This window comes from Chiloscyllium plagiosum, chromosome 8, assembly GCF_004010195.1.
Source record: "Chiloscyllium plagiosum isolate BGI_BamShark_2017 chromosome 8, ASM401019v2, whole genome shotgun sequence".
Taxonomy (NCBI): Eukaryota; Metazoa; Chordata; class Chondrichthyes; order Orectolobiformes; family Hemiscylliidae; genus Chiloscyllium; species Chiloscyllium plagiosum.
The window spans coordinates 106,986,426-107,003,417 of record NC_057717.1 but is presented as its reverse complement, the minus strand read 5'-3'; the positions used below and the strand labels follow the sequence as shown (position 1 = coordinate 107,003,417).

Sequence of the window (16,992 nt, the reverse complement as noted above, 5' to 3'; positions counted from 1 at the left end):
ATGGAATGAGCTGCCAGAGGAAGTGGCGGAGGCTGGTACAATTGCAACATTTAAGAGGCATTTGGATGGGTATATGAATAGGAAGGATTTGGAGGGATATGGGCCGGGTGCTGGCAGGTGGGACTAGATTGGGTTGGGATACCTGGTCGGCATGGACGGGTTGGACCGAAGGGTCTGTTTCCATGCTGTACATCTCTATGAGTCTATGACTCTATCAGGAATAATGTGCATTTGACTTGCAGTCCAAAATATGAGTCACAAATTATCAACAGAATAGGTGTTGGACAGAGTTATAAAGCTACAGGAGCTACAGGAATTAGACAGATACAGAGAGACAGGGCAGGGGACCACAACAGATACAGGAGCCACAGAAATCAGGGCAGATACAGGTGATACACAGAGACTGGGAAGAGGAACACATCAGATATAGGAGCTGCATGGAATAAACAGATACAGGAGATACAGAGAGACAGGGAGCAGGAATTCTACAGATACAAGAGGTGCAGGAAGTACAGATAAAGATTTAAATCAGATTCTCCCCTCCCTCCTTCACTGTTGTAGTGAGTAGAGACTATCGACATGAGTATGTCTTCATAGCTAAAGCCTCTTTACTTTGGTGTCACCTGAGTAAATCTCTGTATTGCTGTCTGTCTCTGTCTGTATCTCTTTCTTCATCTTGTCTCTATCCCTTACTGCCTCAGTCAGTTCTCTGATGCCCTCTTACTTTATCTTACTCTATTTCTCTCCCTCTGCCAATACCAGCTTGCATTTGTGTAGCACCTTTAACAAAGTAGAACATCCCAAGGTGTTGCAGACAAATGTCCTCAAATTTTATCTCGCTCTCGCTTTCTAACTCAGTCCAAAGCCCATTCTGTTGATAAATTGTGACTCATATTTTGGTCTGCAAGTCAAATGCAAATACCATGCTTTTCAACTCTGTGACTTGACTTTTAAAAATAACTACCCAGACATCAGATTTTCAGTTTCTACGGGTGGGCTAGATCTGATGTTGGGACAGGAGGAAGGTATTGTGAGCAGGTGTCCTGGCTTGAGGCTTTGGCACTGTGTCTGAAAAGATTTTAAAGACCATAAAATGTCTCTCATTTTTCCAATTACGTAGACCCTAGGGCTTATGATGGAATATAGTAGCAAACAGTGTTTGTTTTAACAAGGAGACATACTGTTCAAAGATTTAAGAAGCAGAACATTTAACTGCTTTGACAGTTTGATAGGTCCATTCATAGCTGCTTTTCACAGGCCTTCTTGTGAGGTTTGTCAGTTAATTCTGACCGGTCTGTTGATAGTTCCTTGACATTTAATAAGTTTATGCCTTTTTAAACAAACAATGAAGTGTACTTTAAAAATCCAAAAGGCACCATACCCACCCCCCAGAAGGTGTTTGGGACCATATTTGAAGGGTATCCCGGTTTCCAAATAAAAGGACAAAGTTTTGATCTGCTTTTTCTGGTCTTACTCTGCTAATGTAAATGAACAGCTGTCTCTGTGATACAGGCCTGTGTGAATCATGATTCAACACACAAAATGAAAATGGAAATGTCATTCACCAGTGTCAGCACAGCTTAATGAAGGGCAAGTCATGCTCACCAAACTTGCTGCAGTTCTTTGAGGATGTAACCAGCAAAATGGATAATGGGGATCTGGTGGATGCGGTATATTTAGATTTCCAGGAAGCATTTGACATAAAAGACTGATCCAGAAGGTTAGATCCCAAAAGTTAAAGATAGACTATTGGCTTGAATACAGGACTTGCTGACTGACAGAAAGCAGAGGGTCAGGATAAATGGGTGCTCTGGATGGCAAACTCTAACAAGTGGGTGCCATATGGTTCATTTCTCAGACCACATCTATTTACAATCTGTAAAATGATCTCCAAGCAGAGACCAAGTGTAACATCGTAAAATTCACAGATGATACTAAAATAGGTGGGAAAATGTGGGCTATGATGAGGAGGTAAAGAGTTTACAGGTGGATATTGATAGGCTAAGAGAATAGACCCGAATCTGGCAGATGGAGTTTGATGTAGATAGGTGTGAGGTTGTCTATTTTAGCTAGAAAAATAAAAGGGCAAATTATTATTTAAATGGGAATCAGATTCAAAGTACATCAGTGCAGAGGGATCTGGGTGTCTTTGTGCATGAATCACAGAAAGTGGGTTTGCAGATGCAGCATATAATAGAAAAGGCAAATGGAATTTTGGCATTTATTGCAAAAGGACTGGATTATGAAAGTTAAAAAGTATTGTTACAATTATATAAGGCATTGGTGAGACCACACCTGGAGTACTGTGTCCAGATTTGGCCTCCTTACTTGAGGAAGGATGTGGTGGCACTGGAGGCAGTTCAGAGGAGGGTCACCAGGTTGATGCCAGGGATGAAAGGGCTGGTGTACAAGGAGCTGGTGTACAAGGGGCTGGTGTACAAGGGGCTGGTGTACAAAGGGCTGGTGTACAAAGGGCTGGTTGAACAGCTTGGCTTGTACTCACTGGAGGTCAGAAAGATGAGGGAAGTTCTGATTGAGGGATATCAAATGCTAAAGGGGATTGATAAGGTGGATGTTGAACAGGCGTTTCCCTCTTGTGGGACAGGCTCAAACAAGATTTGGACTGAGAGGAGGTAGGTTCAAAACTGAGGTGAGGAGAAACTCCTTCTCTGAGAGGGTTGTGAATCTGTGGAACTGTGCCCCAGAGTGCAGCGGAGGCAGAATCAATCAACAGATTCAAGAAAGAAATAAATACGTTTCTGATGAAAAGTGGGATAAAGTGCTACGGGAAGCAGGTACAAGAGTGGAGTTGAGACCAAGGTAAGATCGGCCATGATCCTGTTAAATGGTGGTGTGGGCTCGAAGGGCTAAATTGCCTACTCCTGCAGCTAAGTCTGATATGAATATGGGAAATGTCGTCTTCATGGGTGGCACTTCCAATTTTTGACCAGTTTTATCAAGAATTCCAGGCAGGTATATCTGACTTCTGTTGGGATGTTTTGGTTTTTGATCCACGTTCTGAACTCATGTGTTTTTCTTTCAGACATACTGAGGACCTCATTGTCACTCCTTTTGCTCAGGTGAGTTAAGCTAGCCAACTTCTTACAATCTGACTGTCGTTCTCTCTGTCTCTTACTGTGCTGCCACAATGTTCTTAAGAAAATCACAAATGAAATTAGAATCTCTTGTACTTCCTAATGACACAACACAAAGTAGCCGTACAATTAATCCTGCTGCCCTATTCTATAGCACATTTCCTTTTCAAGTAGTTTTCCAATTCCCTTTTCAAAGTTACTATTAAATCTGCTATATTATCCTGTTCGACAGTGCATTCCACATCATTGATTGCTGTGTAACAAATTCTTCCCATTTCCTCTGATTCTCTTGCCAACCTTCAATCTGTGCGCTCAGGTTAACAATCCTCTAGAAATAGCATCAGCTTATTTACTTTACCCAAACTGCGTATAAGTTTGGAAGCTTCATTTAACTCTTTCCTCAACCATCTCTGCTCTATCTGCGCAATCCCTGCCTCTCCATGGTTCTGAAATCTCTCTCTTCAGCACCATTCTAACAAATCTCCTCAGGACTTGACATCATTTATAAAGTGCAGTGCTCAAAATTGGACACTATCTTCCAATGGTGGTCTAACCAGTGTTTTACATACACTTAGCACAACTTATTGTTTTTATAATCAATGCTTCTGTGTATAAACCCAAGAAACCTGCATGCTTTTTAACAGTCTTCCCAACTTGTCCTAGTACTTTCAAAAATGTACATATGTAGCTATATCTGTCTGTTGTTGCATCTGTTTAAAGTTACACCAATAAAAAAATTGGCTCTCCTTATTCTTCCTTCCAAAATACACACTGTCACACTTCTGAATGTAAATTTCAATGGCCACGTGTAGTTTACTTCACAGCCATGGAAACACAAAAAACAGGAGCAGGAGGAGGCCAGTCGGCCTTTTGAGTCTGCTCTGCTGTTTAATATAATCATGGCTGATCATCCAACTCGGTCCCCTGTTCCCACTTTCTCCCCACATATGCTTTGATCCCTTTAATTCTAAAAACTATATCCATGTCCTTCTTGAAAACATTCACTATTTTGGCATCAACCACTTTCTGTAGCAGAAAATTCCACAGGCTTTCCACTCTCTGGATGAAGAATTTTCTTCTCATCTCATTCCTAAATACTCCATATCCGTAGGCTGTGGCCCTTGGTTCTAGACTTCAAACTCTCTGTGTTTTTTATAGGTTTCTGTGAGATCCCCCTCATTTTTCTAAACTCCAACCATTTTTCTAACCAATCCATCTCTCTTCATACATCAATCCTGTCGTCCCAGGAAGAAGTCTAGTAAACCCTTGTTGCATTCCCTCTTCAGTCAGGATCTCTTTCCTCAGATAAGGAGAGCAAAGCTGTACCAAGGTTCTGCACATGGGACCATGACTTCCTGAGGTTTTCCACTCACCTCATTGTTCACTGCATTTATGAGCATTGAGTAATCTGAAAACTTTGAAGTTAGGTTCTCTACACCCAAGTCCAGCTCACTTATAAAAATCAAAAAGAGCAGTGTCTCTAATATTGGCCCCGATGGAACACAACGGTATATGTCTGAAATCATGTGTTCCAATATTACTCCCTGCTTTCTGTCCCTTAGCCAAATGTGCGTCCATGATGTCATTTCCTCTTAAACCCAAATTGAAGCCAATGGGATTAATGCTAGAAACGTCAATTCTCTTGCTCCTCAGATGCTGCCTGACTTGCTGTGCTTTTCAACTTCAATGTTGCTGACTAGTCTATTACTCAATACACTGTCAAACACTTCTGATAGTCTGTGTATAAAATGATCAGCTGTTATTTATTAATGTATATTTCTCAAAGCAAACATAAATTTTGTCCAGTTTCTGGTCACTAGTCAGTTATCGACCACTGCCTTTAAGTTGACTGGCCTGAAGTTGCCAGTTCTATTCCATCTCCCCTTTCTTAAACAACATACAACATTTGCAATCCAGCAATTCTCTGGCATCACTTAAATTTCCAAGAAGGAATGAAAGATTATTGCTCGAACCATGCCCTCCGCAGTAACTGAGGATGTGTCTATTTGTGTTGGGTGACTTTTCTATTTTGAAGTCCCGCCAACTATTTAAATACCCTCTTATTTTTATTGAATCAAATTTCTTCACCCCTTTCCAGCTCCTGTACTGTGATATTGCAGGGACAGATGCAAAGTATTCATCCAGACCTCAATCATTCTCTCTGCCTCCAGAAGATGATACACCCTTTCTTTAACTAGACTTGTGTTTGGGAAAGAGTCTAAAGGTTGTTTTGGTTCTCTGCTAATCCTGTCTCATATATTCTTCTTCGCCTCCATCTTTCCTTTTCCAGTTCTCTGAAATTCAATCATTCAGGGTTTATAATTCTTCACCTCTCTATATATCATTAAACCCCTCTTCCTGTTGCATGTTTAATCTCTATGTCTCGTCTCCTCCAGGGTGGTGAACTTTTTGATTCACTTCCTTTTCCCCTCCGGAATCTATTTAATTTGTATCTAAACTATTTCCTATTTGAAATCGTTTTATTGCTGATTTATTGCTCTACCTTTTAATCTTTGACTACAGCACACCTGAACTAGGTACCTTTTAAATGAAATTATCCCTCTTTCAGATCAATATCTTCATCTTTTAATGTTCTTTGTTCGTTTCCATAACTACCCTATACTACCTCACAGTGCCATTGGATTGTTACAGCCAAAGACTGTTTACCCGTTGAGTATGGTCTAGCTCACCAAATGAGCAGATCACTTTGTACACTCTCCCACTTTCTCCCTGTTGCATATTTTTCCTTTTCAGACAGCTATCCAATTTCTTCTTGAAACCTTCATTGAACCTGCCTCGACCACTCTCAGACAGCGCAGTCCAGACACTAACTACTCAAAAGAACCTGACTCCACCAGTCTCACTGACAGTATAGTCCAGACCCTAACTACATGAGTGACTCTGGTGCTGCCTTCCTCTTAGGTAGTACATTCCAGTCTAAGGATTCCAAGGATATGTGCCCCATGGGAAGGACAGGCAGATGGCAGAGGGGAAAGAGTTGCCTTTTTAGTAAGACATTAATAGCAAGGAGTAATTTAGGGTCAGAAGGCATAGAAACTGTGTAGAGGAAGTGAGGACTGCAGATGCTGGAGATCAGAGTCGAGAGTGTGGTGCTGGCAAAACACAGCGGGTCAGGCAGCATCCGAGGAGCAGGAGAATCAATGTTTTGGGCATGAGCTCTTCATCAGGAATGAGGCTGGGAGCCGAGGGAGTGGAGTGATAAGTGGGAGGGGGTGGGGCTGGGGGAAAGATAGCTGAGAGTGCAATAGGTAGATTGGGGTCATAGAAACTGTGTAGGTAGAGTTGAGGAACTGCAAAGAAAAAAATACCCTGTTGGAAGTTACGTACAGGCTTCCTAGCAATAGTCAGGTTGTGGAGCAGAAAAGACAGTAATCATGGGAAAACTTCAATATGCAGGTGGAATGGGAAAATCAGGTTGGCAGCAGATCCAAACCAAAGATATTTGTGGAATGTCTATGAGGTTTTTTTTGGAGCAGCTTGTCGTAGAGCCCACTAGGGAACAGGCAATTCTGGATTCGGTGATGTGTAATAAGGCAGATTTGATTAGGGAGCTTAAAGTGAAGGAACCCCTAATGGAGCACTGACCATAACATGGTAGAACTCACCCCACAGTGTGAGAAGGAGAAGCCAGTATTACGATTGAGTAAAGATAACGACAGAGACATAAGGGAGGAGCTGGTCAAAGTTGATTGGAAAAGGGGCCTAGCAAGGAAATTAATGGAGCAGCAATGGTTGGAATTTCTGGGGTAATTTGGGAGGCTTAGAAGACATTCATCCCAAGGAAGAAGAATCACACCAGGGGGAGGATGAGGCAACTGTGATTGACAAGGGAAGTCAGGGACAACATAAAAATAAAAGAAAAATCACACATTGTGGTGAAGGTTAGTGGGAAGATAGAGGATTGGAAAGCCTTTAAAAACCAGCAGAGGGTAACTAAAAAAAGCAATAAGAGGAGAGGAGGGAAAAAATGAAATATGAGGGTAAGCTAACTCATAACATGAAAGGTTGCAAGAGTTTTTTTAGATATATAAAAGGTATGAGTGAGGCAAGAGCAGACATTGGACCACTGGATAATGAGGCTGAGCAATGAAGAAATGGTGAAGGAGCTGAATCGATACTTTAGAACGAAGAACAAAGAAAATTTACAGCCTAGGAACAGAATCCTTCAGCCCTCCAAGCCTGAACCGATCCAAATGTACTGTCTAAACCTGTCAGTCAATTCCTGTGCATTTGTATCCCTCTGCTCCCCACCTACTCATGCATCTGTCCAAACGCATCTTAAATGAATCTACCGTGCCTGCCTCTACCACCTCTGCTGGCAACGCGTTCCAAATGCCCACGACCCTCTGTGTGAAGTACTTGCCATGTGTTTCCCCCTTAAACTTTCCACCTCTCGTTATTGAATCCTTCACCCTGGGAAAAAGCTTATCGCTATCCACCCTGTCTATACCCTTAATGATTTTGTAAACCTCAATCAGGTCCCCCTTGATCTCCTTTTTCTAATGAAAACAAACCTAACCTACTCAAACTCTCTTCATAGCTAGCCCCTTCCATACCAGGCAACATCCTCATAAACCTTCTCTGCACCCTCTCCAAATCATCCACATCCTTTTGGTAATGTGGCGCCCAGAACTGTACATAGTATTCCAAATGCGGCCGAACCAATATCTTGTACAATTTTAACATGACTTGCCAGCTCTTATACTCAATACCCCGTCCAATGAAGGCAAGCATACGATATGCCTTCTTGACCACTCTATCTATCTGTGCAGCAACCTTCAGGGTACAGTGGACCTGCACTCCCAGATCTCTCTGCCCATCAACTTTTCCCAAGGCTCTTCCATTCAATGTATAATTACCTAAATGCATCACCTCACATTTGTCTGGATTGGACTCTATCTGCCACTTTTCTGCTCAACTCTCCAGTTTATCTATATCCTCCTGCATCAGTCTTCACAGTGGAAGACACCAGTAGCATAGTCAGGAGGCAGAGGTGAGTGTAGTGGCCATCACGAAGGAGAAGGAGATGGGGAAGTTCAAGGGAATAAAGGATGAAGAGCTTATGCTCGAAACATTGACTCTCCTGCTCTTCGGATGCTGCCTGACCTGCTTTTCCATCACCACACCTTTTGACTCTGATCTCCAACATCTGCAGTTCCACACTTTCTCCCTGCATAAGATGGCGACTGTTTTCTCAATGGGGAAACTTTTCAGAAATCAGAAGCACAAAGGGAGTTAGGAGTCCTAGTTCAGGATTTTAAAAGATGATTAGTTCAGTTGCCAGTAAGGAAGACAAATACAACGTTTACATTCATTTCAAGAGTACTGGAAGGCAAGATGTACTGCTGAGGCTGTATAAGGCTCTGGTCAGACCACATTTGGAATACAATGAGCAGTTTTGGCCCCAGTATTTAAGGAAGGATGTGCTCGCCTTGGAGGGGGTCCAGAGCATGTTCACAAGAATTATCCCGAAAATGAAGGGGTTAAAGAGCTGTTGAGGACTCTGAGTCTGCCCTCAGTGAAATTTAGAAAGCTGAGGAGGTATTTCATTCAAACTTACAGAATACCGAGAAGCCTGGATAGAGTAGATATGGTTAAGATGTTTCTACTACTAGCAGAGACTACGACCCAAGGGCACACCCTCAGAGTGTGGGAATGACCTTTTAGAACTGAGGTGAGGATGAATTCTTTCAACCAAAGGATGGTGACTGTGTGGAACTCATTGTTGCAGAGCGCTGTGGAGGTCAAGGCATGAGTGTATTTAACACAGAGATAGATAGGTTTTTGATTGGAAAGGGGATCGAAGGTTTTGGAGGGAGGGAATGAAGGCAGCAGAATGAAGTTGAGAAACATATCAGCCAGGATTGAATGGCAGAGTACACTTGGTAGGTTGAGTGGTTTAATTCTGCTCCTATAGCTTCTGGGTCTAACCATTCGAGTGAACCTGCCTCCATCACAGTCTGTCAGGCATCCCAAACTGTAACCACTCACTCTGTGAAGAGGTTTCCATTCATATTACTCCTGTCCTTTTGCCAATCACCTTAAATCTGTGATGAAAGCAAAATATTGCAGAGGCTGGAGATCAGAAATAAAAACAGAAATTGCTGGAGTAACTCATCAAATCTGACAGCATGCGTGGAGAGAGTCAGTATGACATTTCTTCAGAATATCCTAATGCAATATTCTAATGTTTTATACAAGGTTAATATAACGTAATTGCTTTTACTAGCCCATGCTCTGAATCCACCTGCTATTTTAATATATCCCTCCACTCTTGTACACTTTCCGAACCGTACTACCTGTTGTATATTGTATATCTACATTCTTCCTACGAGATAAATCACTTCATACTTCTCTGCATTAAATTTAATATGCTAATTGTCAATTCACCCCATCAACGTGTTTGTGACTTCATGAAGTTCTGCACTAACCTTCTTACAGCTCAGGATGCTTCCAAATTGCATACCATCCACAAAATAGAAATTCTGCATCAATTTTAAAAGTCCTCAAAATGAATTTCAGGAGTTACTAACCTCTTTGCCTTTTGCTTTTCTTTTTCCAGTCTTTATTAGGGTAACTGAAGTTTCCAATTGTCATTCTTGTATATTTGATTTGTAATTGGAAAATACCCCAATGGTTTAAAAAAGGGTGCTGTGCTGAACATGGAGTGAAAACACATTATTGGGAAAATGCGGAAGGAGCTTTACTCTGTTTCCAACATGGTTCTGTGCCTGTCCTGGGAGTATTTGATGGGGACAGTGAAGAGGCAACTTTACTCTGTATGTACCCAGAACTGTCTGTGACATATGTCTATTACTTTATCTCTTTCTGTCTTCCTCTCAGATCCTGGCGAGTTTGCGCAGTGTGAGGAACAACTTCACTGTTCTGGCCAACACCCAAGGACCCCCAAATAAGTGAGTACCAGATATCTTCAGGCAACCACAGCCCAGGGTATGGACCAGTCCTCTAGCCATCAATGATTCTATGATTCACTGAGGTGAATTCATGAGAATATCACAGCACCCAATCACAAGCGTAGTTCAAAGTTACAGGTTTCATTGATTCAACAATGTACAAGTGGCCATTCAGCCCGGTTAAACCATACTTGTACTCCAAACGAATTCCTCAAGTCCTGTTAAGCTCTTTCACACTGCTCTCAAACTTCCTATTCAGATCTCCCCCCATGTGTTGATCAAACACCTCCCCCCCAATTAATGCTATCATTAACCACTTCTTGTGGCACCAAGTTCCACACTTTCATCATCCTCATGTTGAAGTGTTGGCTACAGTTCAAAAGTGTTTCTTTGGTTACAAAGCATTTTGGGACATCCCATGTTGCGAAAAGAGTTATCCAAATATAAGTTTTTTTTCTCTTTCTTTAAAATAATTCTTCCTAAATTTTTAATTCCACCTGTTAATGATTATTGCGCAGAGTCAACCACACTGCTCTGCATCTAGATTCAAGTGTAGGCCAACCAGGTTCAAAGCCCCACAACAGGAGATGGTGAGATTTGAATTTCATAGAAATCTGACATTAAGAATCTATTGATGGCCACTAATCCACTTTTGATTGTCGAAAAAACCCATCTAGTTCACTAATGTCCTTCATAGAGGAAACTGGCATCCTTACCTGGTCTGGATTACATGTGAGTCCAGACCCACAGTAATGTGGTTGACTCTGAATTGCTCTCTGGGTAATTAGGGATGGGTAACAAGTGTTAGCCTAGTTAGTGATACCCTCATCCTGTGAATGAATGAAAAGATATTAATATCTATGTACTGTTGTTCTCACAAGCGGAAATAGTTTCTCCGCATTCATTCTACTGAACAGTCATAATTTTACAGATTCTTATCAATTTTTCCCTTGGGCTCCTTTTTACTAGATTAGCCTCTGCTTGTTCAGGAAAATGTCAGTTGTTACTGATTAACCCGAGTTAGCAGCTGGAAAATGAACTTAGTGACTCCTGGTCCCCTTGCACCAAACACACGCTTGTTTCAAATCTTCACAGGATTATCTCAATGTCCTGATATAATCTTGATGGAACATTGGCAGGAACCCCAGAGAAACAATGGAAATGCCTGGTACTAGGAAGATGAGCTGAGCTCCTCCTAGTGAATTCCCAGTCTACCCCTACTGGAGAGTTCTGATCAATCCCTCAGAGAAACCCAGTAGATCATCTGAGGGTGAATTTTCAGACAATTCTGTTCGGGTGAGGTTATGGGGTAGTTGTTTTGAGTAATCTGCTTGAATGCAAGAGAAACCCTGAAGTTATAACTTTGCACTGTACTCCCCTAGGGGGTTGTGGTATTACAGCTTCTGCATCCTGGAAAGGTCAATATCAGCCTGCAGTGAGCATGAAATATGGTGCAGACTCTCTAAGTCCTGAATTTTCCCAGAGTAAAAAACAGCAAATAGTGGCCAATTCCATAATTCCCACCCCTATTCCCAGTGCCTCCAATTTCTGGTGGTGCAGGATAGGGATATGCATCCTAGTCTCCAGCAGTTACTACAGAGTCAGGTCAGCTTGCCCATGGCTCATGGTTCACAGAGCCCCAGCTGTGAACTAGTCTACATCCGCAATCTCTTTGGAAGGGAAATTGAAAAAAAACTTAAACCACGCTCCTTCCACGCTAGGAATAACTTACTATGATCTTGCAAGGACATCAATCTAGCAAAGTCATTAAAACAATCTCCTGTTGAAAAGTGCAGTGCTGGAAAAGCATAGCAGGTCAGGCAGCATCTGAGGAGCAGGAGAGTCGACGTTTCGGGCAGGAGCCCTTCATCAGGAGTGTATGCCAACCTGTACTTTGATTAGTCTGAGCTTACAGCCAAGCTTCATTGTCTTTGCATTTCTGTGATCTCTTTTGTCAATGTCCCAATGTTTATTTGGATAAGATTAAGAAGTATGGAGTGTCTGACATTTCCGTTATCAATCATTTAATGGTTTGTCTGATACTTTCATAGGGTTATAGGAACAGCAGCCTTTTAAAAAAAATATGCCAACAGATTCTTTTTTGTTTTCACAATGTCTACACTTGTGATTGTGGGGGCACAGTGCATCGCCCCCACCCCTGACCACCATCACCACGACTACACAAGGAAAACCTCCTCACTCAAACTACGCACCTCAGTAACCAGATTCTGTCCAAGAGTTACTGCAGAGCCAGCGCAGAGAAGTACATTTGGAGGATAATTGAAGGCCCCATGGATACACTATGGAGCACTCAATCACTTGGTATCTCATAAAGTGCAACAATAGTGCAATCCCAAAATCAAATCAAACAGTGGAAATTCTACACATCGTAATTTATTGTGTATGTGTGTGTGTGTGTGTATATGTACCTCATTGTACACTTGCTCGTTTCCTGTCTGCGTGTACTTTTCTGGGAGCTGTCTGCGTGCTGTGAGTGTGTATTTCCTGTCTACTGTATCCTGTCTGGGTGTTGTCTGTACGTATCCTGTCTGTGTCTATCCTGTTTAATGCTATCTGTGTATCCTATCTGGATGAATATTATCAGAAGCCACATGACACCTGGGTATAGTCTAACAGGTTTATTTGAAATCACAAGCTTTCAGCGCGCTGCTCCTTTACCTGACAAAAGAGCAGCGTTCCAAAAGCTTGTGATTTCAAATAAACCTGGTGTCATGTGACTTCTGAGCTTGTCCACCCCAGTCCAACACTGGCAGTTCCACTTCATGTGTGAATATTGCCTGTCATAATCCTTTCCATGCACTGTCTGCTATCTGCATTCTTTCAAAGCATGTCTGGTCTCTGTCCATCTTGTGTGCATGCTGTCTGCACAATCTTGCAAGCAGCTATCACCCCCATGCCTATACAAGCACTTACTTGTTTTTCTGATTTTCTCCACAGGAGGTCACCAGCAGGACCACAGCCTGCACTGTGCACCCTGTCAGGTAATTAAACCTCTTCTACACAACAAAGAAATGAAAGAGCACATTGTTAATCTGTAGCTGCTGTGACATGGCAGCAGGCACTTACAGTCATTGCAGCTGTAGCAGGTTAGGAGTCCATAGCGTCTTGTTCAAAACCTCTGCAGAGGAGATCCACAACATGTAGGTGATGCAGTTCCTGAATCTCAGCAAGTTTACAGTACAGAAAGGCTGCCTGGCCCACCAATCTGTGCTGGCTGAGAAACAAGTCCCCAGCCTAATCCCACTTTGTGGCATTTCATCCATAGGTCTGCAGTTACAATAGGAGACAGTGAGATCTGCAGATGCTGGAGATCAGAGTTGAGAGTGTGTTGCTGGAAAAGCACAGCAGGTCAGGCGGCATCCGAGGAGCAGGTTGAGATGCATTTCCAGACACCTTTTAAATGAAGTGAGAATTTCTGCCTCTATGACCCTTTCAGAACCCTTGCGCCTTTGTGGGGGAAGATAGTTTTTTTCCTCCTTCAGTCAGTCTACTAATTATTTTAAATCTATGTGTCATAGTCTGATCTTTCTATGAAGGTAAATGGCCTTTCCCATCCACTCCTTAAACTGTTGTACATCTCAATCAAATCTCCCATCACCCTCCTCTGTTCTAAGGAGAACAACTCCAGCCTATCCAATCTTTCTTCAAAGTTTCATTTGTCCTGTCCTGTCCTTGTAAACCCCATCCCAACTCTATCTATGAAAGTTACATCCTTTCTGTTATAGAGGACCAGAATTTCACACAACCTTCCATGATTTCACAGGACAGATACAGCACAGAGTTAGATGAAAGTGAAATATTCCCTTCACTGTTCCTATCAAACACCCCTAGGACAGGGACTGCCCGGGGTTAGATACAGAGTAAAGCTGCCTCTACACCATCTGCATCAAACACTCCCAAGACAGGCACAATACCATGTTAGATATAGATTAGATTAGATTACTTACAGTGTGGAAACAGGCCCAACAAGTCCACACCGACCCGCCGAAGCGCAACCCACCCATACCCCTACATTTACCCCTTACCTAACACTACGGGCAATTTAGCATGGCCAATTCACCTGACCCGCACATCTTTGGACTGTGGGAGGAAACCGGAGCGCCTGGAGGAAACCCACGCAGACACGGGGAGAACGTGCAAACTCCACACAGTCAGTCGCCTGAGGCGGGAATTGAACCCAGGTCTCTGGCGCTGTGAGGTAGCAGTGTTAACTGCTGTGCCACCGTGCCGCCCACGGTAGGGTAAAGCTCCGTTTACTTTTTTAAACTGAAAATAAAGCTACCTGTACACTGTCGCCAGCAAACACTCCCTGACAGGTTCAGCTCAGGACTAGATACAGAGTAAAGTTTCCTTTGCACTGTCCCCATCAACCACTCCTAAGACAGGTAAAGCACTGTAAGAGATGATAATAAGCTGCATTTATTTCCTGTAACTCTATAAGAGGAACTGTGTTTGTCCTGCCACAGAGAATTGTTGGGTTTACAGTGTGACTTTCAGTGAATTTCTGATTTATGAATAAAGCTTGAGCAGTCAGTGTGCTGGGCCTTTGAGATTGTAGGAAAGGGGCTGCTCTGCTCAGCTCTGACAATTAAATATTTCCAAAGTAGCAAGTAACACTGTCCCTGCACAAGTCCCAGGTAATGACTGCCTCCACCATAACAGAATCTAACCATCGACCCTCGATATTCAATTGCATTACCATCACTGAATCATCCACTATCAGCAACCTAGGGATTAACAGGAGGGCGTAGGTTTAGGGTGAGAGGGGAAAGATATAAAAGAGACCTAAGGGGCAACTTTTTCACACAGAGGGTGGTACGTGTATGGAATGAGCTGCCAGAGGAAGTGGTGGATGCTGGTACAATTGCAACGTTTAAGAGGCATTTGGATGGGTATATGAATAGGAAGGGTTTGGAGGGATATGGGCCGGGTGCTGGCAGGTGGGACTAGATTGGGTTGGGATACCTGGTCAGCATGGAAGGATCTGTTTCTGTGCTGTACATCTCTGTGACTCTATGACTGATGATTACCGTTGACCAGAACTGAACTGGATGAGCCATATAAAAACTGTGCCTATGAGAACAAGTTAGAGGAAAGGAATAACTCACCTCCTGACTCCCCAGAGCCTGTGCATCTATTCCAAGGTCCAAATCAGGAGTGTGATGCAATACTCCCCACTTGCCTGAATTGGAGGCAACTCCAACAACACTCAAGAGGCTTAATACCATCCAGGACAAAGCGACCCGCTTGATTGGCACCACATCCACAAACATCCACTCCTTCCACTACAGGCACTGAGTAGCAGCAGTGTATACTATCTACATGGTGCAGTGCAGAAATTTACCAAAGATGCTTAAAAGCACCTTTGAAATCTACAACCACTTGCATCTGGAAGGGCAAGGGCAGCAGGTTTATGGGAACACCACTACCTACAAGTTCCCCTCCAAGCTACTCACCATCCTGAAATGGAAATATATGGCCATTCCTTCACTGTCACTGGATCAAAATCCTGGAATTCCCTCTCTAAGGGAATTGTGGGTCAACCTGCAGCAGTTCAAGAAGGCAGCTCACCTTCACCTTCTCAAGGGCATTAAAGATGGGCGATAACTGTTGGCCCAGCCAATGATGGTCACATCCCATGAATGAAACGAAACAAAGGTATGGCAGCAGAAGGCGCTCTGTCAGTGTCTCGTCAATTTCCCATTTTTTATGGTTTAATTTATACTGAAGTAGTTTTCTGACTGTATGAAAATTCAAAAACAAGAAGAGATGATTGTCCCCTCCCGTACCCACTTCCCCATACAGTCTGAGCTGTGCTGATACTGTTCAGTCTACTCATTCACTTTCCATTCCTCTCCTGACCCTGACCTCTGCCTTCTGTAATCTTCCCCTCCACCCTTCCCTCTTGGTTTTCACATCGCTCCCTCTCAGTTGCTAACCCCATGCTGCTCTCACCAATGACCACCCTGACTCTCCCTCCCCTTTTCCCTTGCCATGACTCTTTCTTTCCCCTCTCCCTGTTCCATACCTTGTTAATCAACTGCCCTTATCCTCCCCTTACTCTCTGCCAAGTGGGAGAATTTAGAAATAGGTTGGACACTAGTTATGTGAACAAGTGTTCTGATGTGAAAGTGACAGTCTCCTCTTAGAAGGGAAAACCAGGAAACCATGTAAAGATACACTGCTCCCACCCATGATGTTAGGGAGCTTCAGCACACTGAGTACTGAATTCTGACTGGTTTGTCCCCATTGTGGCCAACACCCACTGAAAACATACTTGGGCATATTATAACCATACAACTTCTACCTCAACTTCTATCATTGTACCTTTGGGTCATCTCTGTCTCATCACTTTCTGAATGATTTTTCCACTGCCCACATCTCAGAAAGAATATATTTGCCTTTCAGTGGCCACAGCACAGATTCACCAGAAACTGTAAAATCATGAGAACAGGTTGTAGTGCCTGCATTTCCCTTTGCTCAAATATTGAAGATTCAAAAGATGGTGAATCAAGTGTTGAAGATGGTGAAAGAATTTGCGAATATGTTTAGGGAGGAGCTATTCTCGTCTGGTGGGAGAGCCCAGAAACTGGAGGACAGATTTTAAAATCAGGGCAAAGCTGTTCTGGAGTAAGATTAGTAAATACTTGTTCACATAATGGGTATACGTCCAGTATGTTTGAAAGAGAGAGAGATGGGGGGGGGGGAGATAGTGTGTGAAATGATGGTAAAAAGACCCTCCACACTCGGTTAGTGTAATGAGAGTTCCCCACTTTAACCATGCTCATGGCTTTGTGTTTCCAGATGAAACTTACCAGCAACTGGCAAAGGAAACCCTGGAGGAGCTGGATTGGTGTTTAGACCAACTAGAGACAATCCAGACCTACCGCTCCGTCAGTGAGATGGCCTCTAACAAGGTAAGCAAGTGGGAGCAGGATGTG

At 43.0% G+C, this 16,992-nt stretch overlaps 1 protein-coding gene across 1 annotated transcript in view; it reads left to right on the top strand.

The window, feature by feature from the left end:
- Nucleotides 1-16,992, top strand: part of LOC122552394 (cAMP-specific 3',5'-cyclic phosphodiesterase 4B-like) — a 462,527-nt gene that overhangs the window by 422,105 nt on the left and 23,430 nt on the right. Inside the window, exons 6-9 of the mRNA XM_043695143.1 lie at nucleotides 3,044-3,080; nucleotides 9,960-10,030; nucleotides 12,989-13,032; nucleotides 16,856-16,989. Coding sequence (XP_043551078.1) covers nucleotides 3,044-3,080; nucleotides 9,960-10,030; nucleotides 12,989-13,032; nucleotides 16,856-16,989 — 286 coding nt within the window. The remainder of the gene's footprint in view (nucleotides 1-3,043; nucleotides 3,081-9,959; nucleotides 10,031-12,988; nucleotides 13,033-16,855; nucleotides 16,990-16,992) is intronic.